This window comes from Daucus carota, chromosome 3 (genome assembly GCF_001625215.2).
Source record: "Daucus carota subsp. sativus chromosome 3, DH1 v3.0, whole genome shotgun sequence".
Taxonomy (NCBI): domain Eukaryota; kingdom Viridiplantae; phylum Streptophyta; class Magnoliopsida; order Apiales; family Apiaceae; genus Daucus; species Daucus carota.
The window spans coordinates 136,779-161,330 of record NC_030383.2 but is presented as its reverse complement, the minus strand read 5'-3'; the positions used below and the strand labels follow the sequence as shown (position 1 = coordinate 161,330).

Genomic DNA, 24,552 nt, shown 5'->3' with positions numbered 1-24,552 from the left:
AGACATATAACCTAAACGGTAATACGAAAGCGCTGCATCGTAGGAGGAGGGAGAAGATGATGATGAGCCAGAGCCGCGAATTTTACCATTTGAAGCAGCCAAGGCAGAATTTGAAGCATAAAAGCATGCAGGCACAGTTAAAAAAGTAAAAACTACACCATATGTCAATAAGGATGCCAAAATTCGAGATATCGCATCAACAAAATCTCGAATACTAGGACCAGGGTTAGTAGATTTACCAACACTAGGCTTCATCATCATCACAACTTTTTCAGCAGCAAAAGGATCAGCAACATTATTACAATAATAATTTTCTCTTAAACTGCTACTAGTACAAGATTGATAAGCAGTACTTAGCAGCCTTGAGTTAGAATAAATATTGTGACTCAAAGACCTGGCAAAATTGACAGATGATATTACTTGTCTTGGCTTGACAAGCTTGACTTGGCTAAAAAACAGTTCACATATTTACGGAAAGGCAATGCACACATAAATCTGTTAAAGTATAATGTCACAAGCTGAGGTCTTCTTTTATTTGCATAATTATCCTAAAATGAATTTGTACAAGGAAAACCTTGTCTCGTAAAGGTCTAAACCTCTTAACCTTAATTATCTAGAGGTATAGTAATGCTAGAGATAATCAAATGAGGAAGATACGACCATCTTCTATTGGTGCCATTTTAGTACATCTTCGTATATCTTCCTCCGACAGAACCTCATCTTCTTTTTGTGGTGACCAGAATACTTCAACAGACTACACCACAAAAAATGATTCTTATGACAAAAGGAAGCTTATTTAAAATATAAATGACTAAAACATCATTGAACTCAGTCAGCTTGCCGGAGGGTTATCTCCATTCAAATAGTTTATAAATGAGCGCAACTGAATTGAAGAAAACTTATAATCTTGTTGATAATCGAAAATCACTTTATATAAAGTCACTTGTAAACAGTTTTGTAAATTACCTGTATTTGGTTTTTTGGGATATGTTGAAGTGTTTGCAACACTGCGAGGGAGTCAAAGTACTTTCTTCCCTTCTCTTTTTTTTAGGAATCAAGTAGTGACCAGTAGCAAGCACCATAACTGTAACCATTGTATATTCATTGTCAACTCTCCTGTTAACTTTAATTCGCTCCCTATATTTTACACCGTTTACATTCCCCAATGTAATACCGCCTCCGGCGAATCCCTCAAGCAGCTCATTGAGATTTTTTTTAAAAGACTTGTCTAAGCTCCCCCTTGTTAGATAAGTTTGATACTCAAGCTGTAATCCAAATTTCAAAAACATGTCTTATTTTCTACTAGTAATATGTTAATGAAAGACGAGCCTTTAAACATAAGATCATAAAGAGTACAGGATCCATGTGCCAGACATTTGCTACTGACTAATTGACCTAAAGAAAAATCGACTTACAGATAGATCGTGAAACTTCAAAGACGAATTATCATGTTGAAGAAGAGCTTTTACCACCTCTACAAAATAAATCGTTAACTTGAATATCATAAACAAAAAAAACAATACCAAACAGACATCTAATCATGAGTTGTTATATATGTTCACCATTTCAATTAAGTTACTGACAACTTGGCTCGAAACTTTGATATAAACCAAACTGTCTACAAAAATCACAATGCATGAAGTAATGATATTATCAACTAATCAACTCAACCTTCAATCTCTGATATAAATGTAAAAGCTAGTATCACTATAATTTTTTAACAACTACTTATGAACCAACCTTCATCAGAAACTAAAGGAATTTTTATACTGAAACCTACATTTTCAAATTTGTACTACATCGACATGGATGATAATGGGTTATTACCACGTATTTGAATCGTTACCAAGGTTTAGATAAAACGTCTCTTTCTGCTCAGCATAAAATTCTGACTTATTTACAGCGCAAAGCAACTGACTGGAGCTGATCTAGTTAACACTGAGAGTTTGAAATCGGTCGCAGCAATTCAATTGGGTCGTGTTAAGTATACTAGCTAGTATAAAATCTAACAAATTTCTCTTGTATAGATTTTACTATCATTTGTCATGAACGTATTCAAGAAATGAGGGATTACATCACTTATATGAGGAACAAACATCCTAGTAAAATAATATACCTACACTCAATCTATTTACCTATTTTCTATCTCATTTATTTTTAATCCCCCATTAATGTTTTTAATTTTATAAATAAGCACACACAATTTCCCTGATGCACTAGTCATAAAAATAAACATATGTTGTGATACATTCTCAGTGATAATAAGCAAGCAGCACATAAAAGAAACAGTGTCCAAAGGTGTCACCTTTCAATGTGCAGTTCAGACCATACGCGGTGGATGTATCTGCATTTTTAGCTATGTTGTTAAGGTTTCTTTGCAATATCCTTTTCTTATCCAAAACTCCAACCTTGATGAAAAAAAGTAGGAGGAAGACAAGCATGAATCGAGTTGATATATTACAAAATTCTAACTATATGTCACAACTGTATAACAATGGAGAATTCCATACTAGAGATTTTACCAAACCTGAAAAATGAGCATTGTCTCGTCATCAGCTTTCTGCTCTTCCATATCAACATATACATTAGCTATTGCAGAAAAAAGAAAACAAGCTACTATTACTCGTAATTGTAAATCAAGTAAAAAGTCGGGTTTTTTGTGGAAATAACAAGTAGAGTGGCAATTGCAAGAACAGGAGGAATTAGTGCTAGACTTGTTTTCTTCTTCTTGTTTCTCTTGTTTTCCATTTTTCCTAATCTGGCAATCAATGCACTTTGTACAACTGGTATCACAAGTACAGGTATGTGTAATGCTCGAGTCATCTTTCTTAGAATAACCCTCATCATCATCATCCGAGTAATAATACGAACCCGATGATGATGAACCATAGGAGGATGATGATGAACCGTAGGAGGAGGAGGAGGAGGAGGAGGAAGAGCCCCCAATTCTACCAGATGAGACAGCCCATGCAGAATTTGAAGCATAAAAGCATGCAGGCACAGTTAAGAAAGTAAAAACTACACCATATGTCAATAAGGATGCCAAAATTCGAGATATCGTATCAACAAAATCTCGAATACTAGGACCAGGGTTAGTAGATTTACCAACACTAGGCTTCATCATCATCACAACTTTTTCAGCAGCAAAAGGATCAGCAACATTATTACAATAATAATTTTCTCTTAAACTGCTACTAGTACAAGATTGATAAGCAGTACTTAGCAGCCTTGAGTTAGAATAAATATTGTGACTCAAAGACCTGGCAAAATTGACAGATGATGTTACTTGTCTTGTGCAGCAAGAGGGGTACGCTAAAACCTTGTCGTGCTTCGAACCCATCATCTTCAAGTTGAGTTGTGACATGATTGTAGCCATGATGTTGTAAAACCTTGTCGTGTTTCTGTCCTATTGTGTTTTTAGATTAGGGCTCCTATTACAAATAAGGCTCTGGGTCCGAACCTGGGCCACGCCCAAAACTTTTTGCAGTGTTCTAAAACTCGACCGATAACTCGGACGAGTACTTGGACTCGGACTCATTTCCGAGCTGATTTCTCATTACTCGGATAATAACCGGTTTTGAGCATAACTCGGGTCAAAATCAGCATAACTCGGGTCAAAATCGGTCAAACTCGGATTATACATTAAAAAATCTAGAAAAAGAAAAATAAATATTTTTTTAAAAAGTTTTTAAACCAACATGATAACCTAATTCATTAAGATATTTCCAAAACTTACTAATTTGTCTTACCACGTGGTTTATATATATACAAATTTTACAATTTTCACCGTTCTGAGTCTAATAGGGGTGTATTAGATTGAGATTTTAAAGTATTTTTTTGCATTTATGAAATCCGAGGGTATTCGATTGGGATTGTTTGAAATCCATTAAAATCTTAAGGTATTCAATTGGGATTTTAAATTATGCTACAAAATCTAGTGGTATTCAATTGGGATTTTAAATTATGCTTTAAAATCCGATGGTATTCAATTGGGATTGTTTAAAATCCATTAAAATCTGATGGTATTCAAATGCTGATGGATTTTTTTTCATTTCATAAAATGATGGATTTTGTGGCATTCTTCAGTGTATTTTAAGTTTTTTGAAATCACACCAAATTCAATGGGATTTTGAAGCATTGTACCTAAATCCTATCAACTCTGCGACATTTCATCAAGAATCCGCAAAAAATAAAATCCCATACAATCCATTAAAATCCATAGACTAAAAACAATGCATTAAAATCCCAATCGAATACACTCTCGTAAAACTCATGTTATTCTCGAGTTTCAACCATCTAATATGGACTAATTAATGATTTTATTGGTTATTTAGGGAATACATATAGATATAGATAAGAATAAGAGTAATATGTATTGTTTTAGTTGGTTTCAGTTTTGAAGTAATATTTATTTATCATATAAAATATAATATTTTTTTAAATAAAAATTAATTTTAAATATATCCGCTTTTTGATCCGAGTACTCATTCCGATTACTCCCCGATCAATCCGAGTACTCATAACTCGGTAGGCTCACCGAGTCAATCCGAACTCTGATTTTTACAACCATGCTCTTTTGTCTATTTAAATTTTCTGAACTATAGTCTATATCTATAGGCAAGTGGCTATGCCTTTTCACAATAATTAAAATATTGATTAATAACTTTCGATGGGATTCAGCAGTTATCTTTGTGTTTTAAACATTATATTTTTTAAATTCAATAATTTGTCTTCGGATTTGGATTAATTATCAAGTTGGTCACTGAAGTGGGCTTAATGTATCAAGTTGGTCACTGAACTCAAAACGGTATTAAAATGGTCACTGAAGTGGCCATAAATATCAAACAAGTATCTTGAAATATGAGTTCAAGCACTAAAAAAATTATTTATAAAGTTTTACACATTATTTTTAAATGTTACCACAACCAACTAAAAAGTTATGACTTCTAGTATTTAAAATAATATATTTATATTTTATCAAGTTTATTTATTATTTATATTTTATTATATAGTTACTTCTTTGTTTTAATTAAAAATAAATAATAAATAAACTTGATAAAATCTAAATTTTTTGCCATAAATATTAGAAATCATAACCTTTTACTTGGTTTTGGTACCATTCAAAAATAATGTGTAAAACTTTATAATTAATATTTTTACTGCTTCAACTCATATTTTAAGGTACTTGTTTGATATTTATGACCACTTCAATGACCATCTTGATACCGTTTTGAGTTCAGTGACCAACTTGATACATTAAGTCCATTTGAGTGACCAACTTGATAATTAACCCCTTCGGATTTTATACTAACTTTATATCTATAGCAATGCATGAACTATTTTAAAGCATCCGCGGTAAAGAGCTAGTATTAAATAATTAAAGTAATATAAGTTGTAGTGTTATAATTGGACTTTAATTTACACCATCAAAGTTAAACGTAAGTAGATACGTCACATATTTATCTTTTGGCGTAATCAGTTTAATCAGCTTCCGAGATAAACTAAATTAATGGTGTAAACTAACGTGTCTAATTTGACTGAAAGCGTAATTTAATATTGAGAACTGAGACTCATATGGAGAGTATAAATATAGAAGATATAGCATTTAGTAAAACAAACTTGTCCAAGTAATATTCTCAAGTTCCATAAGATCGCCTGACTAGTAAGAGATTCTTCTTGTTCATTTTATTAATTTACTGCTATACTACAATTAAGTGTTTATTTGATTTTTTTTGTTTTTTTTTCTTCTCCTAGTTCTACTTGAGTAATGCTCCTAAATACGCGCTCACCTAAGAGTTAGAAATACAAAAACATATCAGGGAGGATTCTGTTGGAATATTATTCTTAAACTTATTATTCAAATATTTGTTTTATTTGTTTTAGTTTTAAATGAATTAGCTTAACCCTAACTTTTGAAATGCGAAGTACTCCCTCCGTCCTATTTTAACTGCTTTTGACTTTTTTACACGTATTTTAAGATGTTAAAAAAATTACATCTCAACATGCATATTTTTTATAAAATTTATATCAAATAAAAGTTTAGAGTCTAAACTTTTATTTGATATAAGAATTGAAATTTTTTATTGAGTGTAGATATTGTTTTTTTACACCTCAATATACGTGTTAAAAAGTCAAACATCAGTTAAAATGGGACAGAGAGAGTACTAGAGTGAGGGTTATGGTTATGTTTAGTTTTAGGATTATGTTATATTTAGTTTTAGGGTTAGGTTAGGGTTATGGTTATGTTTAGTTTCAAAAGTAAAATAACCATAGCCCGAGCCTAACCTTAGCTTTTGAAATGCGAAATACTAGAGTCAGGGTTATGGTTATGTTTAATTTTAAGATTAGGTTATGTTTAGTTTTTGGGTTAGGTTAGGGTTATGGTTATGTTTAGTTTCAAAAGTAAAATAACCATAACCCTAGCCTAACCCTAACTTTTGAAATTTGAAGTACTAGAGTGAGGGTTATGGTTATGTGTAGTTTTAGGATTAGGTTATGTTTAGTTTTAGGGTTATGGTTATGTTTAGTTTCAAAAGTAAAATAACCATAACCCTAGCCAACCCTAGCTTTTGAAATTCGAAGTACTAGAGTTAGGGTTATGTTATGTTTAGTTTTAGGATTAGGTTATGTTTAGTTTTAGGGTTAGGTTAGGGTTATGGTTATGTTTAGTTTCAAAAGTAAAATAACCATAACCCTAGCCTAACACTAACTTTTGAAATGCGAAGTACTAGAGTGAGGGTTATGGTTATGTTTAGTTTTAGGATTAGGTTATGTTTAGTTTTAGGGTTAGGTTAGGGTTATGGTTATGTTTAGTTTCAAAAGTAAAATAACTATAACCCTAGCCTAACGCTAGCTTTTGAAATGCAAAGTAATAGAGTGAGGGTTATGGTTATGTTTAGTTTTAGGATTAGGTTATGTTTAGTTTTAGGGTTAGGTTAGGGTTATGGTTATGTTTAGTTTAAAAAGTAAAATAACCATAACTCGAGCCTAACCCTAACTTTTGAAATGCGAAGTACTAGAGTGTGGGTTATGGTTATGTTTAGTTTAGGATTAGGTTATGTTTAGTTTTTGGGTTAGGTTAGGGTTATGGTTATGTTTAGTTTCAAAAGTAAAATAACCATAACCCTAGCCTAACTCTAGCTTTTGAAATGCGAAGTACTAGAGTGAGGGTTATGGTTATGTTTAGTTTTAGGATTAGGTTATGTTTAGTTTTAGGGTTAGGTTAGGGTTATGGTTATGTTTAGTTTCAAAAGTAAAATAACCATAACCCTAGCCTAACCCTAGCTTTTGAAATGCAAAGTACTAGAGTGAGGGTTATGGTTATGTTTAGTTTTAGGATTAGGTTATGTTTAGTTTTAGGGTTAGGTTAGGGTTATGGTTATGTTTAGTTTCAAAAGTAAAATAATCATAACCCTAGCTTTTGAAATGCGAAGTACTAGAGTGAGGGTTATGGTTATGTTTAGTTTTAGGATTAAGTTATGTTTAGTTTTGGGGTTAGGTTAGGGTTATGGTTATGTTTAGTTTCAGAAGTAAACCTAACCATAACCCTAACTTAACCCTAACTTTTGAAATGTGAAGTACTAGAGTTTAGGGTTTAAGGTTTAAGAAGGTTTCTGCAAAGAGAATAGTAGAAATCATTTACTTTTACAAAAAAGGAAGCTAGATTATTTAAGTGCGATGATGCATGCAAATTGTATTAATATATAATTACGTGTATGAAGAATAGGATCAATTATCTATGGTTTATCCTCAAATGAATTTCACAATGAACCATATATTGTAGAGATCTTTGCTCTGAATATCTTGAATCTAATTTTTACTACTTACTCCTAGGTGTCTATTATAACTGGCATATTCATACTCCAAAATAAGGCTGTGGTAATTTCCGTCTCCTTGTGGTTTTGCATTTCCATTAATTTTTTTGGCTCAATATCATAGATAATTGTATCATATATAAATTTTTGCATAATAACAACAGGACCAACCCCAAAGGGGTGCTGCTAACGACATTGCCATGACTGCAGTGCAATGTCACTTCTCAAAGCGATCCAGCAGGTGGAGGGGCACTGTAAGTTCTTTTATTAGAATTCTCAATTCATTTTTTCTTCAACCACATCTTTTAGATGCACAAGCAATTTCATTCATACCGCAGTACGATTCAAATTCTGTGATTGAAAAACATGCTTCATGGGTATCCAAATTTTTTAAAAAGTAATACATGGATGTAAAAACGGTCGATTCAGGTTCAGCAGTTGCTGATACTCAAGATGTGCTATTAATCAATTAGTCTAGAGAATGCACAAGATTCTGTACTGATTCTAGGTCTAGGTAAATAAGTTGCAAGTGGCCTGAATAATGTAAAAAGGAACAGTTTCAGTGTAGTTTGACTTGTTGAATACTTATAAAGAAGAATGTAATTTCTTTAATATGGTTTTTTCCCTTCTGAACAATGTTGAGATATATCTCCTACAAGGTAAATTTTGTAAGCTTGTATATGAACAAAAAATGAAAAAAAAATTCTGCATGTGCGTGTTATAAGCAGTATTATTTAGTTGTAGTCCTGTAGTGCAGTCATGATCTGCGTCGAAGTATATATTTTTGTTCTCTAACCTAATATTCCACCTGCAGCCTTTCTTGGTCGCAACGCCGCCAAGATGCAGCCTTCCTATCTGTTATGTTTCTTATATACTTTAATATGTGTATGTGCGTAAAAAGAACAATCTTCCTTGACGCTGTAGTCATTTTTTAAAAAATCGTGCCCGTGATATACTCCAAACTCCAACTTCATGTCCTAGTGATTCTAGAAAATTTAAGATATCATTAGTTTCTGCTGTGCTATGGACACTTTGCTAGACCAAGTTCATTCTTTTATTAATATAATTTTGTATAAAGTTTTAGCATAGGAGAGGAGCCATTATTTTCTACTAATGATGTTCTATCTGTGATATGCTTATATACCATAATCCCATCTAATGAACTTTTCGTCTGCGGTTTTTGTGTTGCAGGTACTCAGATAGTTTTCTTCTTCTTGAATGTAGTCGAAGCAATCGGAATTGCATTGACGTTCGAACCATTTCTTGTTTTACGGCAACCTTGAAAATCAGTTTTGTAGGGAATGTAACATTATAGTTTGGATCAATTTTAGCAGGACTAGCAGTTGCAAATCAATATATGATCAGATTTTACTTATAGTTTAATTACCACAGAACTTATTAAACTGGTACGAATAACAAATACATGTCAGTTTAGGCCAAGTGGCATTGATGTAGATATTTAAAATTCACTAATTAGTATCGTATTTTATAAGAGTCCGAATTGGATTCTTTAAAAATTGATTTCTACTGTTTATTAACAAATTTTATTATTGAAAGACCCGATATGATTTTTTATATGAATATAAGGATTCTATCTTAAAAATTGATTTCTACACTAATTTATTCATGATTTTCATCACTAAAAGACCTCATAAATGTGGGTTTAAGTTGTCTATCAACGTTTTAAATATCTTTTTTAGATTTTAATTTTTTTGATAAACAATCGTGTAGATTTTGTTGTTCAAAATATTGTTGTCGAAACTAAAACATGTTACAATAATTTTTAAAATATATTGCAAATATTTGAAATTAAAAATAAATTTGAAAATTAAAAATTACACGTCAAATAAAATTAAATATACTCATATATATCCACGATATAAATTATCTTATTTTTATTATAGGTTGTATTACAAAAATAAAGCTTGGACACACTTGTTATCACATTTTATATTATTTTTATCATGATTTATTATCACATTGTTATTTGTAATAATATTGAAAAACATAAAAATACTCCCCGTTCATGTTCATAAAAAAAACACAAAAAAAACCAGAAATAAATATACGCTTTGGCAAACTCCATTCGTAGAGAAGTGGAGAAGCACCAAACGTCCAAACCAGACCTCAAAAAATCAAAACAAAATCTTGGTTTGTTTCTGGCGTGGAACAGATCTACTGATACAGTGCAACATCATCTTCTTGCTTACATTTTTCAATTCACTGACATTAATATCATCATTGTTTGGATCTATTTAGATATATAGACACAAAAAGATGAACATATTCAGATTAGCAGGGGACATGACCCATCTGGCCAGTGTTCTTGTTTTGCTTCTCAAGATTCACACTATCAAATCTTGTGCTGGCACTTTTTGCAACAACCCATTTGCTTTTTACTTGTTCTTGTAGTTTTCTCATTTGTGAAGTTGTTATCTTTTTGTTAATTGGTGTTTAAAGTTATAATCTTTTTGTTAATTGGTGTTTAAAGTTGGAAGCTTTTTGTATTTTGGTGTGTTATTTGTCATTTTCTTGGCAATTGGAGCTTACCCTTTTGGTTTCTTGAAGTCTCTTGGTGAAAATGTGAATGGGGTTTTAATTTAGGTTTTGGGTTTGTTGAATTAAAGTTGATTATTGAGTATGTACATGTGTTGCCTGAGTTTTTTCTCTGGGTTTTAAGGGATTGTATTGCGAATGTATTTGGGATTTGATTTCTAGATTCTGAGGTTAGTTTTAAGTGAGTTATTTGGGGAGTTGGGGATAGACTAATATGATTAATTTAGTGGCTATTTCAATCCAACACTGTATGTTATGTTATGTTTCTTTTGGCAATCATATAGTGGTATTTTGTAACACCTTGAGATTTTGAAAGAGTAGGGTCTAGGATGGCCAACAAATTACACAAGTTTAACCCGTGTTTAGCGGTTGTTTCTTTAAAGGCACCGCTGTTTCTTGATAAGTATAAACCAGAAAGTGAGTAGCCTTATGTGTAATAATGGAGTCTGAAGAGTGGATAGTACTTCACTGGTTTAATACTCACTTGAGGGAACAATGGCGGGGGTTCTGCATCAGGTAATGAGATGACTGTTCATCAGCTTATATGGTTTTATCACTGGTATGAATGATATAATTTATACATAGGATTAAGTGGTGTTTATGACAAGCATTTATGATATAATAATTGAAAATAAGAAATGTTGCAATAAGAAAATCTAGGGAGCAGATATTATAAATGTCTTTTAAAAAGTTGAGAAGTTTGAGAGCGAGAGTGATGTGGTTATCTGAAACTTTAAAGATTCATTTTAACGAAATAACAAGTAATAGTATTATGCACATTATGTTTAAGTTGCCAATACTCTGCATGTTACTGCCTTGTGTAGACCTTTAATTACTGGTCTCTTGACTTGCATTCAGGTGTTTCACTAAAGACTCAAGAGCTCTATGCTCTTGCATGTCTTCGCTACTCGCTACCTGGATATTTTTGTTGGAATTATATTCTAATAATCTAAACTTAGAATAAATAAATTAGTATAATCACTAATTGTTTTATTAGTAGAGTTTAGTTTCAGGTGGACACTAGTTAGTTGCTATCACTTTGTTGGGTAGCCTTTATATATTATGTGATGTATCTCTTTTAATATATCAGGAGAAATACAATGTAGTCTTTGGAGTTCATTTGCTCTTGTACATATATATTCATCTTGTTTAATTTGAAGTCATCAGTTTTATAGTTTAATTTCAACAATTTTTACCGATTTTGTCTCGCTATACAATACTGTGATGAAGCTAATCTTCTTGGGGAGCTTTTTCTCAATTGTTTGGTACATAAGGCACCATAAAATTGTCCGCAGATCCTATGATAAAGACCAGGACACCTTTCGCCACTATTTTCTTCTGCTGCCTTGTTTCCTTTTGGCCCTATTTATACATGAAAGGTTCACTTTCAAAGAGGTATTATGTTCCCTCATTCCTGTAGGCTTGTACTACCAATACATTTCTCTCTCTACTTGTGTGGCTGTTAATTATGATTAAGTCAGATGATTTTTCTGTTTTGTATATTTGAACAGGTAATGTGGACTTTTTCTTTATATTTGGAGGCTATTGCCATACTTCCTCAGCTGGTGTTGCTACAAAGGACAAGAAATATTGACAATTTGACAGGGCAATATGTGTTCCTCCTTGGGTAATCATTACAAACTGATATTAGCCCTTCAGGTTTCAGTCAATAATAGTTCAACATAAGATGCATGATTGCCTCACTCATGATTAGTCATAGTTTGTGGACATGATTGCCTCACTCATGATTAGTCATAGTTTGTGGACTATATATATCTGTGGGCAGTGGGTCTAAATGCCAATTGTTTTACACTCTAGTGGTTCCGTTATGTTCTGGGCTTCTAGCTATATGTTGCACATTTAGTTACGTATTTACATGTGTCTATCTACCTAATACACACCATGTTTATTAACTTGATATATTTAAAGCTCTAATCTAAATCATTAAATTTGTTTGGCATTGATGTTAATTAGATGCCATGGAAAAGCATATGGCATGTTTCTATTTTCAAGCTTCTCTCACATTAATTTAATCATTATTCTTCTCTATCCAATAAACCGAATAAACAAACAAGATATGTTACAATACCAACGTTACCTGATAATTATCGAGACATTTGCTGTTCCTGGATAACGAACACGCCGACATACTACTGTGTCCGGAAATATAAACCCCTTTTATTATAGTAACTTACATTAATTGTTGATCTAGTGATACCATTTTTCCAAGCAATTAGCAGGTCCAGCATGGTTGTCATAGACTGGTGGCTGAAAACATATTGCGATATGACTTGTATAGTGATATCGTAGGATGAACTTGGAGATAATGTGGAGTAAACAATCTGCTCATAACATGATTTAACTAGAGGACCCTTGCATTGTCAAATATGGTTCACGGGTTCACGGGTTCAGGGGTTCGGGGTTCGGGGTTCAAGTTTAGGGTATAAACATAACCATAACCCTCACTCTAGTACTTCGTATTTTAAAAGCTAGGGTTAGGCTAGGGTTATGGTTATTTTACTTTTGAAACTAAACATAACCATAACCCTAACCTAACCCAAAAACTAAACATAACCTAATCCTAAAACTAAACATAACCATAACCCTCACTTTAGTACTTCGCATTTCAAAAGCTAGGATTAGGCTCGGGTTATGGTTATTTTTACTTTTGAAACTAAACATAACCATAACCCTAACCCTAACCTAACCCTAAAACTAAACATAACCTAATCCTAAAACTAAAAATAACCATAACCCTCACTGTAGTACTTCGCATTTCAAAAAGTTAGTGTTAAGCTAGGGTTATGGTTATTTTACTTTTGAAACTAAACATAACCATAACTCTAATGTAACCCGAAAACTAAACATAACCTAATCCTAAAACTAAACATAATCATAACCATCACTCTAGTACTTCGCATTTCAAAAGTTAGGGTTAGGCTAGGGTTATGGTTATTTTACTTTTGAAACTAAACATAACCATAACCCTAACCTAACCCAAAAACTAAACATAACCTAATCCTAAAACTAAACATAACCATAACCCTCACTCTAGTACTTCGCATTTCAAAAGCTAGGGTTAGGCTCGGGTTATCTTTATTTTACTTTTGAAACTAAACATAACCATAACCCTAACCTAACCCTAGAACTAAAAATAACCTAATCCTAAAACTAAACGTAATCATAACATCACTCTAGTACTTCGCATTTCAAAAGCTAGGGTTAGGCTCGGGTTATGGTTATTTTACTTTTGAAACTAAACATAACCATAACCCTAACCTAACCCAAAAACTAAACATAACGTAATCCTAAAACTAAACATAACCATAACCCTCACTCTAGTACTTCGCATTTCAAAAGTTAGGGTTAGGCTGGGGTTATGGTTATTTTACCTTTGAAACTAAACATAAACATAACCCTAACCTAACCCTAAAACTAAACATAACCTAATCCTAAAGCTAAACATAACCATAACCCTGACTCTAGTATTTCGCATTTCAAAAGTTAGGGTTAGGCTATGGTTTTGTTTATTTTACTTTTGAAACTAAACATAACTATAACCCTAACCTAACCCAAAAACTAAAAATAACCTAATCCTAAAACTAAACATAACCATAACCCTCACTCTCGTATTTCCCATTTCAAAAGCTAGGGTTAGGCTAGGGTTATGGTTATTTTACCTTTGAAACTAAACATAAACATAACCCTGACCTAACCCTAAAACTAAGGGTTTAGGGTTTAGGGTTTAGGGTTCAGGGTTCAGGGTTCAGGGTTCAGGGTTCAGGGTTCAGGGTTCAGGGTTCAGGGTTCAGGGTTCAGGGTTCAGGGTTCAGGGTTCAGGGTTCAGGGTTCAGGGTTCAGGGTTCAGGGTTCAGGGTTCAGGGTTCAGGGTTCAGGGTTCAGGGTTCAGGGTTCAGGGTTCAGGGTTCAGGGTTGAGGGTTCAGGGTTGAGGGTTCAGGGTTGAGGGTTGAGGGTTGAGGGTTGAGGGTTGAGGGTTGAGGGTTGAGGGTTGAGGGTTGAGGGTTGAGGGTTGAGGGTTCAGGGTTCAGGGTTCAGGGTTCAGGGTTCAGGGTTCAGGGTTCAGGGTTCAGGGTTCAGGGTTCAGGGTTCAGGGTTCAGGGTTCAGGGTTCAGGGTTCAGGGTTTAGGGTTCAGGGTTCAGGGTTCAGGGTTGAGGGTTCAGGGTTCAGGGTTGAGGGTTGAGGGTTGAGGGTTGAGGGTTGAGGGTTGAGGGTTGAGGGTTGAGGGTTGAGGGTTGAGGGGTTCCGGGGTTCGGGGTTCGGGGGTTCCGGGGTTCCGGGGTTCCGGGGTTCCGGGGTTGAGGGTTCGGGGGTTGAGGGTTCCGGGGTTGAGGGTTCCGGGGTTGAGGGTTCCGGGGTTGAGGGTTCCGGGGTTGAGGGTTCCGGGGTTCGGGTTCCGGGGTCCGGGGTTCCGGGGTCCGGGGTTCGGGGTTCCGGGTTCGGGGTTCGGGGTTCGGGGTTCGGGGTTCGGGGTTCGGGGTTCCGGGTTCGGGGTTCCGGGTTCGGGGTTCGGGGTTCGGGGTTCGGGGTTCGTTGTTCGGGGTTCGGGGTTCGGGGTTCGGGGTTCGGGGTTGGGGGTTCGGGGTTCGGGGTTGGGGGTTGGGGGTTGGGGGTTGGGGTTTCGGGTTTCGGGTTTCGGGTTTCGGGTTTCGGGTTTCGGGTTTCGGGTTTCGGGTTGCGGGGTCGGGGTCGGGGTCGGGGTCGGGGTCGGGTGCGGGTGCGGGGTTCGGGGTTCGGGGTTCGGGGTTCGGGGTTCGGGGTTCGGGGTTCGGGGTTCGGGGTTCGGGGTTCGGGGTTCGGGGTTCGGGGTTCGGGGTTCGGGGTTCGGGGTTCGGGGTTCGGGGTTCGGGGTTCGGGGTTCCGGGTTCCGGGTTCCGGGTTCCGGGTTCCGGGTTCCGGGTTCCGGGTTCCGGGTTCCGGGTTCCGGGTTCCGGGTTCCGGGTTCCGGGTTCCGGGTTCAGGGTTCAGGGTTCAGGGTTCAGGGTTCAGGGTTCAGGGTTCAGGGTTCAGGGTTCAGGGTTCAGGGTAGATATTGTTTTTTTACACCTCAATATACGTGTTAAAAAGTCAAACATCAGTTAAAATGGGACAGAGAGAGTACTAGAGTGAGGGTTATGGTTATGTTTAGTTTTAGGATTATGTTATATTTAGTTTTAGGGTTAGGTTAGGGTTATGGTTATGTTTAGTTTCAAAAGTAAAATAACCATAGCCCGAGCCTAACCTTAGCTTTTGAAATGCGAAATACTAGAGTCAGGGTTATGGTTATGTTTAATTTTAAGATTAGGTTATGTTTAGTTTTTGGGTTAGGTTAGGGTTATGGTTATGTTTAGTTTCAAAAGTAAAATAACCATAACCCTAGCCTAACCCTAACTTTTGAAATTTGAAGTACTAGAGTGAGGGTTATGGTTATGTGTAGTTTTAGGATTAGGTTATGTTTAGTTTTAGGGTTATGGTTATGTTTAGTTTCAAAAGTAAAATAACCATAACCCTAGCCAACCCTAGCTTTTGAAATTCGAAGTACTAGAGTTAGGGTTATGTTATGTTTAGTTTTAGGATTAGGTTATGTTTAGTTTTAGGGTTAGGTTAGGGTTATGGTTATGTTTAGTTTCAAAAGTAAAATAACCATAACCCTAGCCTAACACTAACTTTTGAAATGCGAAGTACTAGAGTGAGGGTTATGGTTATGTTTAGTTTTAGGATTAGGTTATGTTTAGTTTTAGGGTTAGGTTAGGGTTATGGTTATGTTTAGTTTCAAAAGTAAAATAACTATAACCCTAGCCTAACGCTAGCTTTTGAAATGCAAAGTAATAGAGTGAGGGTTATGGTTATGTTTAGTTTTAGGATTAGGTTATGTTTAGTTTTAGGGTTAGGTTAGGGTTATGGTTATGTTTAGTTTAAAAAGTAAAATAACCATAACTCGAGCCTAACCCTAACTTTTGAAATGCGAAGTACTAGAGTGTGGGTTATGGTTATGTTTAGTTTAGGATTAGGTTATGTTTAGTTTTTGGGTTAGGTTAGGGTTATGGTTATGTTTAGTTTCAAAAGTAAAATAACCATAACCCTAGCCTAACTCTAGCTTTTGAAATGCGAAGTACTAGAGTGAGGGTTATGGTTATGTTTAGTTTTAGGATTAGGTTATGTTTAGTTTTAGGGTTAGGTTAGGGTTATGGTTATGTTTAGTTTCAAAAGTAAAATAACCATAACCCTAGCCTAACCCTAGCTTTTGAAATGCAAAGTACTAGAGTGAGGGTTATGGTTATGTTTAGTTTTAGGATTAGGTTATGTTTAGTTTTAGGGTTAGGTTAGGGTTATGGTTATGTTTAGTTTCAAAAGTAAAATAATCATAACCCTAGCTTTTGAAATGCGAAGTACTAGAGTGAGGGTTATGGTTATGTTTAGTTTTAGGATTAAGTTATGTTTAGTTTTGGGGTTAGGTTAGGGTTATGGTTATGTTTAGTTTCAGAAGTAAACCTAACCATAACCCTAACTTAACCCTAACTTTTGAAATGTGAAGTACTAGAGTTTAGGGTTTAAGGTTTAAGAAGGTTTCTGCAAAGAGAATAGTAGAAATCATTTACTTTTACAAAAAAGGAAGCTAGATTATTTAAGTGCGATGATGCATGCAAATTGTATTAATATATAATTACGTGTATGAAGAATAGGATCAATTATCTATGGTTTATCCTCAAATGAATTTCACAATGAACCATATATTGTAGAGATCTTTGCTCTGAATATCTTGAATCTAATTTTTACTACTTACTCCTAGGTGTCTATTATAACTGGCATATTCATACTCCAAAATAAGGCTGTGGTAATTTCCGTCTCCTTGTGGTTTTGCATTTCCATTAATTTTTTTGGCTCAATGTCATAGATAATTGTATCATATATAAATTTTTGCATAATAACAACAGGACCAACCCCAAAGGGGTGCTGCTAACGACATTGCCATGACTGCAGTGCAATGTCACTTCTCAAAGCGATCCAGCAGGTGGAGGGGCACTGTAAGTTCTTTTATTAGAATTCTCAATTCATTTTTTCTTCAACCACATCTTTTAGATGCACAAGCAATTTCATTCATACCGCAGTACGATTCAAATTCTGTGATTGAAAAACATGCTTCATGGGTATCCAAATTTTTTAAAAAGTAATACATGGATGTAAAAACGGTCGATTCAGGTTCAGCAGTTGCTGATACTCAAGATGTGCTATTAATCAATTAGTCTAGAGAATGCACAAGATTCTGTACTGATTCTAGGTCTAGGTAAATAAGTTGCAAGTGGCCTGAATAATGTAAAAAGGAACAGTTTCAGTGTAGTTTGACTTGTTGAATACTTATAAAGAAGAATGTAATTTCTTTAATATGGTTTTTTCCCTTCTGAACAATGTTGAGATATATCTCCTACAAGGTAAATTTTGTAAGCTTGTATATGAACAAAAAATGAAAAAAAAATTCTGCATGTGCGTGTTATAAGCAGTATTATTTAGTTGTAGTCCTGTAGTGCAGTCATGATCTGCGTCGAAGTATATATTTTTGTTCTCTAACCTAATATTCCACCTGCAGCCTTTCTTGGTCGCAACGCCGCCAAGATGCAGCCTTCCTATCTGTTATGTTTCTTATATACTTTAATATGTGTATGTGCGTAAAAAGAACAATCTTCCTTGACGCTGTAGTCATTTTTTAAAAAATCGTGCCCGTGATATACTCCAAACTCCAACTTCATGTCCTAGTGATTCTAGAAAATTTAAGATATCATTAGTTTCTGCTGTGCTATGGACACTTTGCTAGACCAAGTTCATTCTTTTATTAATATAATTTTGTATAAAGTTTTAGCATAGGAGAGGAGCCATTATTTTCTACTAATGATGTTCTATCTGTGATATGCTTATATACCATAATCCCATCTAATGAACTTTTCGTCTGCGGTTTTTGTGTTGCAGGTACTCAGATAGTTTTCTTCTTCTTGAATGTAGTCGAAGCAATCGGAATTGCATTGACGTTCGAACCATTTCTTGTTTTACGGCAACCTTGAAAATCAGTTTTGTAGGGAATGTAACATTATAGTTTGGATCAATTTTAGCAGGACTAGCAGTTGCAAATCAATATATGATCAGATTTTACTTATAGTTTAATTACCACAGAACTTATTAAACTGGTACGAATAACAAATACATGTCAGTTTAGGCCAAGTGGCATTGATGTAGATATTTAAAATTCACTAATTAGTATCGTATTTTATAAGAGTCCGAATTGGATTCTTTAAAAATTGATTTCTACTGTTTATTAACAAATTTTATTATTGAAAGACCCGATATGATTTTTTATATGAATATAAGGATTCTATCTTAAAAATTGATTTCTACACTAATTTATTCATGATTTTCATCACTAAAAGACCTCATAAATGTGGGTTTAAGTTGTCTATCAACGTTTTAAATATCTTTTTTAGATTTTAATTTTTTTGATAAACAATCGTGTAGATTTTGTTGTTCAAAATATTGTTGTCGAAACTAAAACATGTTACAATAATTTTTAAAATATATTGCAAATATTTGAAATTAAAAATAAATTTGAAAATTAAAAATTACACGTCAAATAAAATTAAATATACTCATATATATCCACGATATAAATTATCTTATTTTTATTATAGGTTGTATTACAAAAATAAAGCTTGGACACACTTGTTATCACATTTTATATTATTTTTATCATGATTTATTATCACATTGTTATTTGTAATAATATTGAAAAACATAAAAATACTCCCCGTTCATGTTCATAAAAAAAACACAAAAAAAACCAGAAATAAATATACGCTTTGGCAAACTCCATTCGTAGAGAAGTGGAGAAGCACCAAACGTCCAAACCAGACCTCAAAAAATCAAAACAAAATCTTGGTTTGTTTCTGGCGTGGAACAGATCTACTGATACAGTGCAACATCATCTTCTTGCTTACATTTTTCAATTCACTGACATTAATATCATCATTGTTTGGATCTATTTAGATATATAGACACAAAAAGATGAACATATTCAGATTAGCAGGGGACATGACCCATCTGGCCAGTGTTCTTGTTTTGCTTCTCAAGATTCACACTATCAAATCTTGTGCTGGCACTTTTTGCAACAACCCATTTGCTTTTTACTTGTTCTTGTAGTTTTCTCATTTGTGAAGTTGTTATCTTTTTGTTAATTGGTGTTTAAAGTTATAATCTTTTTGTTAATTGGTGTTTAAAGTTGGAAGCTTTTTGTATTTTGGTGTGTTATTTGTCATTTTCTTGGCAATTGGAGCTTACCCTTTTGGTTTCTTGAAGTCTCTTGGTGAAAATGTGAATGGGGTTTTAATTTAGGTTTTGGGTTTGTTGAATTAAAGTTGATTATTGAGTATGTACATGTGTTGCCTGAGTTTTTTCTCTGGGTTTTAAGGGATTGTATTGCGAATGTATTTGGGATTTGATTTCTAGATTCTGAGGTTAGTTTTAAGTGAGTTATTTGGGGAGTTGGGGATAGACTAATATGATTAATTTAGTGGCTATTTCAATCCAACACTGTATGTTATGTTATGTTTCTTTTGGCAATCATATAGTGGTATTTTGTAACACCTTGAGATTTTGAAAGAGTAGGGTCTAGGATGGCCAACAAATTACACAAGTTTAACCCGTGTTTAGCGGTTGTTTCTTTAAAGGCACCGCTGTTTCTTGATAAGTATAAACCAGAAAGTGAGTAGCCTTATGTGTAATAATGGAGTCTGAAGAGTGGATAGTACTTCACTGGTTTAATACTCACTTGAGGGAACAATGGCGGGGGTTCTGCATCAGGTAATGAGATGACTGTTCATCAGCTTATATGGTTTTATCACTGGTATGAATGATATAATTTATACATAGGATTAAGTGGTGTTTATGACAAGCATTTATGATATAATAATTGAAAATAAGAAATGTTGCAATAAGAAAATCTAGGGAGCAGATATTATAAATGTCTTTTAAAAAGTTGAGAAGTTTGAGAGCGAGAGTGATGTGGTTATCTGAAACTTTAAAGATTCATTTTAACGAAATAACAAGTAATAGTATTATGCACATTATGTTTAAGTTGCCAATACTCTGCATGTTACTGCCTTGTGTAGACCTTTAATTACTGGTCTCTTGACTTGCATTCAGGTGTTTCACTAAAGACTCAAGAGCTCTATGCTCTTGCATGTCTTCGCTACTCGCTACCTGGATATTTTTGTTGGAATTATATTCTAATAATCTAAACTTAGAATAAATAAATTAGTATAATCACTAATTGTTTTATTAGTAGAGTTTAGTTTCAGGTGGACACTAGTTAGTTGCTATCACTTTGTTGGGTAGCCTTTATATATTATGTGATGTATCTCTTTTAATATATCAGGAGAAATACAATGTAGTCTTTGGAGTTCATTTGCTCTTGTACATATATATTCATCTTGTTTAATTTGAAGTCATCAGTTTTATAGTTTAATTTCAACAATTTTTACCGATTTTGTCTCGCTATACAATACTGTGATGAAGCTAATCTTCTTGGGGAGCTTTTTCTCAATTGTTTGGTACATAAGGCACCATAAAATTGTCCGCAGATCCTATGATAAAGACCAGGACACCTTTCGCCACTATTTTCTTCTGCTGCCTTGTTTCCTTTTGGCCCTATTTATACATGAAAGGTTCACTTTCAAAGAGGTATTATGTTCCCTCATTCCTGTAGGCTTGTACTACCAATACATTTCTCTCTCTACTTGTGTGGCTGTTAATTATGATTAAGTCAGATGATTTTTCTGTTTTGTATATTTGAACAGGTAATGTGGACTTTTTCTTTATATTTGGAGGCTATTGCCATACTTCCTCAGCTGGTGTTGCTACAAAGGACAAGAAATATTGACAATTTGACAGGGCAATATGTGTTCCTCCTTGGGTAATCATTACAAACTGATATTAGCCCTTCAGGTTTCAGTCAATAATAGTTCAACATAAGATGCATGATTGCCTCACTCATGATTAGTCATAGTTTGTGGACATGATTGCCTCACTCATGATTAGTCATAGTTTGTGGACTATATATATCTGTGGGCAGTGGGTCTAAATGCCAATTGTTTTACACTCTAGTGGTTCCGTTATGTTCTGGGCTTCTAGCTATATGTTGCACATTTAGTTACGTATTTACATGTGTCTATCTACCTAATACACACCATGTTTATTAACTTGATATATTTAAAGCTCTAATCTAAATCATTAAATTTGTTTGGCATTGATGTTAATTAGATGCCATGGAAAAGCATATGGCATGTTTCTATTTTCAAGCTTCTCTCACATTAATTTAATCATTATTCTTCTCTATCCAATAAACCGAATAAACAAACAAGATATGTTACAATACCAACGTTACCTGATAATTATCGAGACATTTGCTGTTCCTGGATAACGAACACGCCGACATACTACTGTGTCCGGAAATATAAACCCCTTTTATTATAGTAACTTACATTAATTGTTGATCTAGTGATACCATTTTTCCAAGCAATTAGCAGGTCCAGCATGGTTGTCATAGACTGGTGGCTGAAAACATATTGCGATATGACTTGTATAGTGATATCGTAGGATGAACTTGGAGATAATGTGGAGTAAACAATCTGCTCATAACATGATTTAACTAGAGGACCCTTGCATTGTCAAATATGGTTCACGGGTTCACGGGTTCAGGGGTTCGGGGTTCGGGGTTCAAGTTTAGGGTATAAACATAACCATAACCCTCACTCTAGTACTTCGTATTTTAAAAGCTAGGGTTAGGCTAGGGTTATGGTTATTTTACTTTTGAAACTAAACATAACCATAACCCTAACCTAACCCAAAAACTAAACATAACCTAATCCTAAAACTAAACATAACCATAACCCTCACTTTAGTACTTCGCATTTCAAAAGCTAGGATTAGGCTCGGGTTATGGTTATTTTTACTTTTGAAACTAAACATAACCATAACCCTAACCCTAACCTAACCCTAAAACTAAACATAACCTAATCCTAAAACTAAAAATAACCATAACCCTCACTGTAGTACTTCGCATTTCAAAAAGTTAGTGTTAAGCTAGGGTTATGGTTATTTTACTTTTGAAACTAAACATAACCATAACTCTAATGTAACCCGAAAACTAAACATAACCTAATCCTAAAACTAAACATAATCATAACCATCACTCTAGTACTTCGCATTTCAAAAGTTAGGGTTAGGCTAGGGTTATGGTTATTTTACTTTTGAAACTAAACATAACCATAACCCTAACCTAACCCAAAAACTAAACATAACCTAATCCTAAAACTAAACATAACCATAACCCTCACTCTAGTACTTCGCATTTCAAAAGCTAGGGTTAGGCTCGGGTTATCTTTATTTTACTTTTGAAACTAAACATAACCATAACCCTAACCTAACCCTAGAACTAAAAATAACCTAATCCTAAAACTAAACGTAATCATAACATCACTCTAGTACTTCGCATTTCAAAAGCTAGGGTTAGGCTCGGGTTATGGTTATTTTACTTTTGAAACTAAACATAACCATAACCCTAACCTAACCCAAAAACTAAACATAACGTAATCCTAAAACTAAACATAACCATAACCCTCACTCTAGTACTTCGCATTTCAAAAGTTAGGGTTAGGCTGGGGTTATGGTTATTTTACCTTTGAAACTAAACATAAACATAACCCTAACCTAACCCTAAAACTAAACATAACCTAATCCTAAAGCTAAACATAACCATAACCCTGACTCTAGTATTTCGCATTTCAAAAGTTAGGGTTAGGCTATGGTTTTGTTTATTTTACTTTTGAAACTAAACATAACTATAACCCTAACCTAACCCAAAAACTAAAAATAACCTAATCCTAAAACTAAACATAACCATAACCCTCACTCTCGTATTTCCCATTTCAAAAGCTAGGGTTAGGCTAGGGTTATGGTTATTTTACCTTTGAAACTAAACATAAACATAACCCTGACCTAACCCTAAAACTAAGGGTAGGGTTAGGGTTTAGGGTTCAGGGTTTAGGGTTCAGGGTTCAGGGTTCAGGGTTCAGGGTTCAGGGTTCAGGGTTCAGGGTTCAGGGTTCAGGGTTCAGGGTTCAGGGTTCAGGGTTCAGGGTTCAGGGTTCAGGGTTCAGGGTTCAGGGTTCAGGGTTGAGGGTTCAGGGTTGAGGGTTCAGGGTTGAGGGTTCAGGGTTGAGGGTTGAGGGTTGAGGGTTGAGGGTTGAGGGTTGAGGGTTGAGGGTTGAGGGTTGAGGGTTGAGGGTTCAGGGTTCAGGGTTCAGGGTTCAGGGTTCAGGGTTCAGGGTTCAGGGTTCAGGGTTCAGGGTTCAGGGTTCAGGGTTCAGGGTTCAGGGTTCAGGGTTGAGGGTTCAGGGTTCAGGGTTCAGGGTTGAGGGTTGAGGGTTCAGGGTTGAGGGTTGAGGGTTGAGGGTTGAGGGTTGAGGGTTGAGGGTTGAGGGTTGAGGGTTGAGGGTTGAGGGTTGAGGGGTTCCGGGTTCGGGGTTCGGGGGTTCCGGGGTTCCGGGGTTCCGGGGTTCCGGGGTTGAGGGTTCGGGGGTTGAGGGTTCCGGGGTTGAGGGTTCCGGGGTTGAGGGTTCCGGGGTTGAGGGTTCCGGGGTTGAGGGTTCCGGGGTTCGGGTTCCGGGGTCCGGGGTTCCGGGGTCCGGGGTTCGGGGTTCCGGGTTCGGGGTTCGGGGTTCGGGGTTCGGGTTCGGGGTTCGGGGTTCCGGGTTCGGGGTTCCGGGTTCGGGGTTCGGGGTTCGGGGTTCGGGGTTCGTTGTTCGGGGTTCGGGGTTCGGGGTTCGGGGTTCGGGGTTGGGGGTTCGGGGTTCGGGGTTGGGGGTTGGGGGTTGGGGGTTGGGGGTTGGGGTTTCGGGTTTCGGGTTTCGGGTTTCGGGTTTCGGGTTTCGGGTTTCGGGTTTCGGGTTGCGGGGTCGGGGTCGGGGTCGGGGTCGGGGTCGGGTGCGGGTGCGGGTTCGGGGTTCGGGTTGGGTTCGGGGTTCGGGGTTCGGGGTTCGGGGTTCGGGGTTCGGGGTTCGGGGTTCGGGGTTCGGGGTTCGGGGTTCGGGGTTCGGGGTTCCGGGTTCCGGGTTCCGGGTTCCGGGTTCCGGGTTCCGGGT

General features: G+C 35.6%; 2 protein-coding genes and 1 long non-coding RNA gene across 7 annotated transcripts; 2 read left to right on the top strand and 1 right to left on the bottom strand.

Annotated features, from left to right (window-relative positions):
- Window positions 1-444: 444 nt before the first annotated feature.
- LOC135151678 (uncharacterized) lies at window positions 445-3,477 on the bottom strand. The gene is made up of 5 exons (XM_064090728.1): window positions 2,528-3,477; window positions 2,306-2,408; window positions 1,416-1,474; window positions 967-1,265; window positions 445-754 (listed from the first exon to the last, which is right to left on the bottom strand). The coding sequence occupies exons 1-5, from the start codon at window positions 3,374-3,376 to the stop codon at window positions 667-669; spliced, it is 1,398 nt and encodes a 465-aa protein (XP_063946798.1). The 5' UTR covers window positions 3,377-3,477; the 3' UTR covers window positions 445-666.
- A 2,148-nt stretch (window positions 3,478-5,625) lies between these two features.
- LOC108214043 (uncharacterized) lies at window positions 5,626-9,191 on the top strand. Of its 2 annotated transcripts, XR_010289920.1 has the most exons (4): window positions 5,626-5,662; window positions 7,834-7,878; window positions 7,979-8,068; window positions 9,006-9,191. It is a non-coding gene; the product is annotated as an uncharacterized LOC108214043 (long non-coding RNA). The 2 variants fall into 2 exon arrangements; XR_001805470.2 differs by lacking the exon at window positions 5,626-5,662 and having other exon boundaries at window positions 6,077-7,878.
- Window positions 9,192-9,886: 695 nt separating this feature from the next.
- Window positions 9,887-18,517, top strand: LOC108211869 (ER lumen protein-retaining receptor-like). Of its 4 annotated transcripts, none has more exons than XM_064088637.1 (6): window positions 9,889-10,886; window positions 11,666-11,765; window positions 11,882-11,997; window positions 17,160-17,204; window positions 17,351-17,394; window positions 18,332-18,517. In XM_064088637.1, the coding sequence occupies exons 1-4, from the start codon at window positions 10,810-10,812 to the stop codon at window positions 17,170-17,172; spliced, it is 306 nt and encodes a 101-aa protein (XP_063944707.1). In that variant the 5' UTR covers window positions 9,889-10,809; the 3' UTR covers window positions 17,173-17,204; window positions 17,351-17,394; window positions 18,332-18,517. The 4 variants fall into 4 exon arrangements, 3 of the variants coding, with proteins under 3 accessions (XP_063944705.1, XP_063944707.1, XP_063944706.1); XM_064088636.1 differs by having other exon boundaries at window positions 9,890-10,886; window positions 17,305-17,394; XM_064088635.1 differs by lacking the exon at window positions 17,160-17,204 and having other exon boundaries at window positions 9,887-10,886; window positions 17,305-17,394.
- The last annotated feature ends 6,035 nt before the right edge of the window (window positions 18,518-24,552 follow it).

Bases quoted from the DNA above. Each gene is read 5' to 3' on its own strand.
- LOC135151678 (XM_064090728.1), bottom strand. From the start codon at position 3,376: ATGGCTACAATCATGTCACAACTCAACTTGAAGATGATGGGTTCGAAG. The intron at 2,409-2,527 runs GTTTGGTAAAAT...TTTTTCATCAAG, and splicing joins AGACAATGCTCATTTTTCAG to GTTGGAGTTTTGGATAAGAA. The intron at 755-966 runs GTAATTTACAAA...TTTGTGGTGTAG, and splicing joins TCCCAAAAAACCAAATACAG to TCTGTTGAAGTATTCTGGTC.
- LOC108211869 (XM_064088635.1), top strand. From the start codon at position 10,810: ATGGAGTCTGAAGAGTGGATAGTACTTCACTGGTTTAATACTCACTTG. The intron at 11,766-11,881 runs GTATTATGTTCC...ATATTTGAACAG, and splicing joins AAAGGTTCACTTTCAAAGAG to GTAATGTGGACTTTTTCTTT. The intron at 11,998-17,304 runs GTAATCATTACA...TAATAACAACAG, and splicing joins CAATATGTGTTCCTCCTTGG to GACCAACCCCAAAGGGGTGC.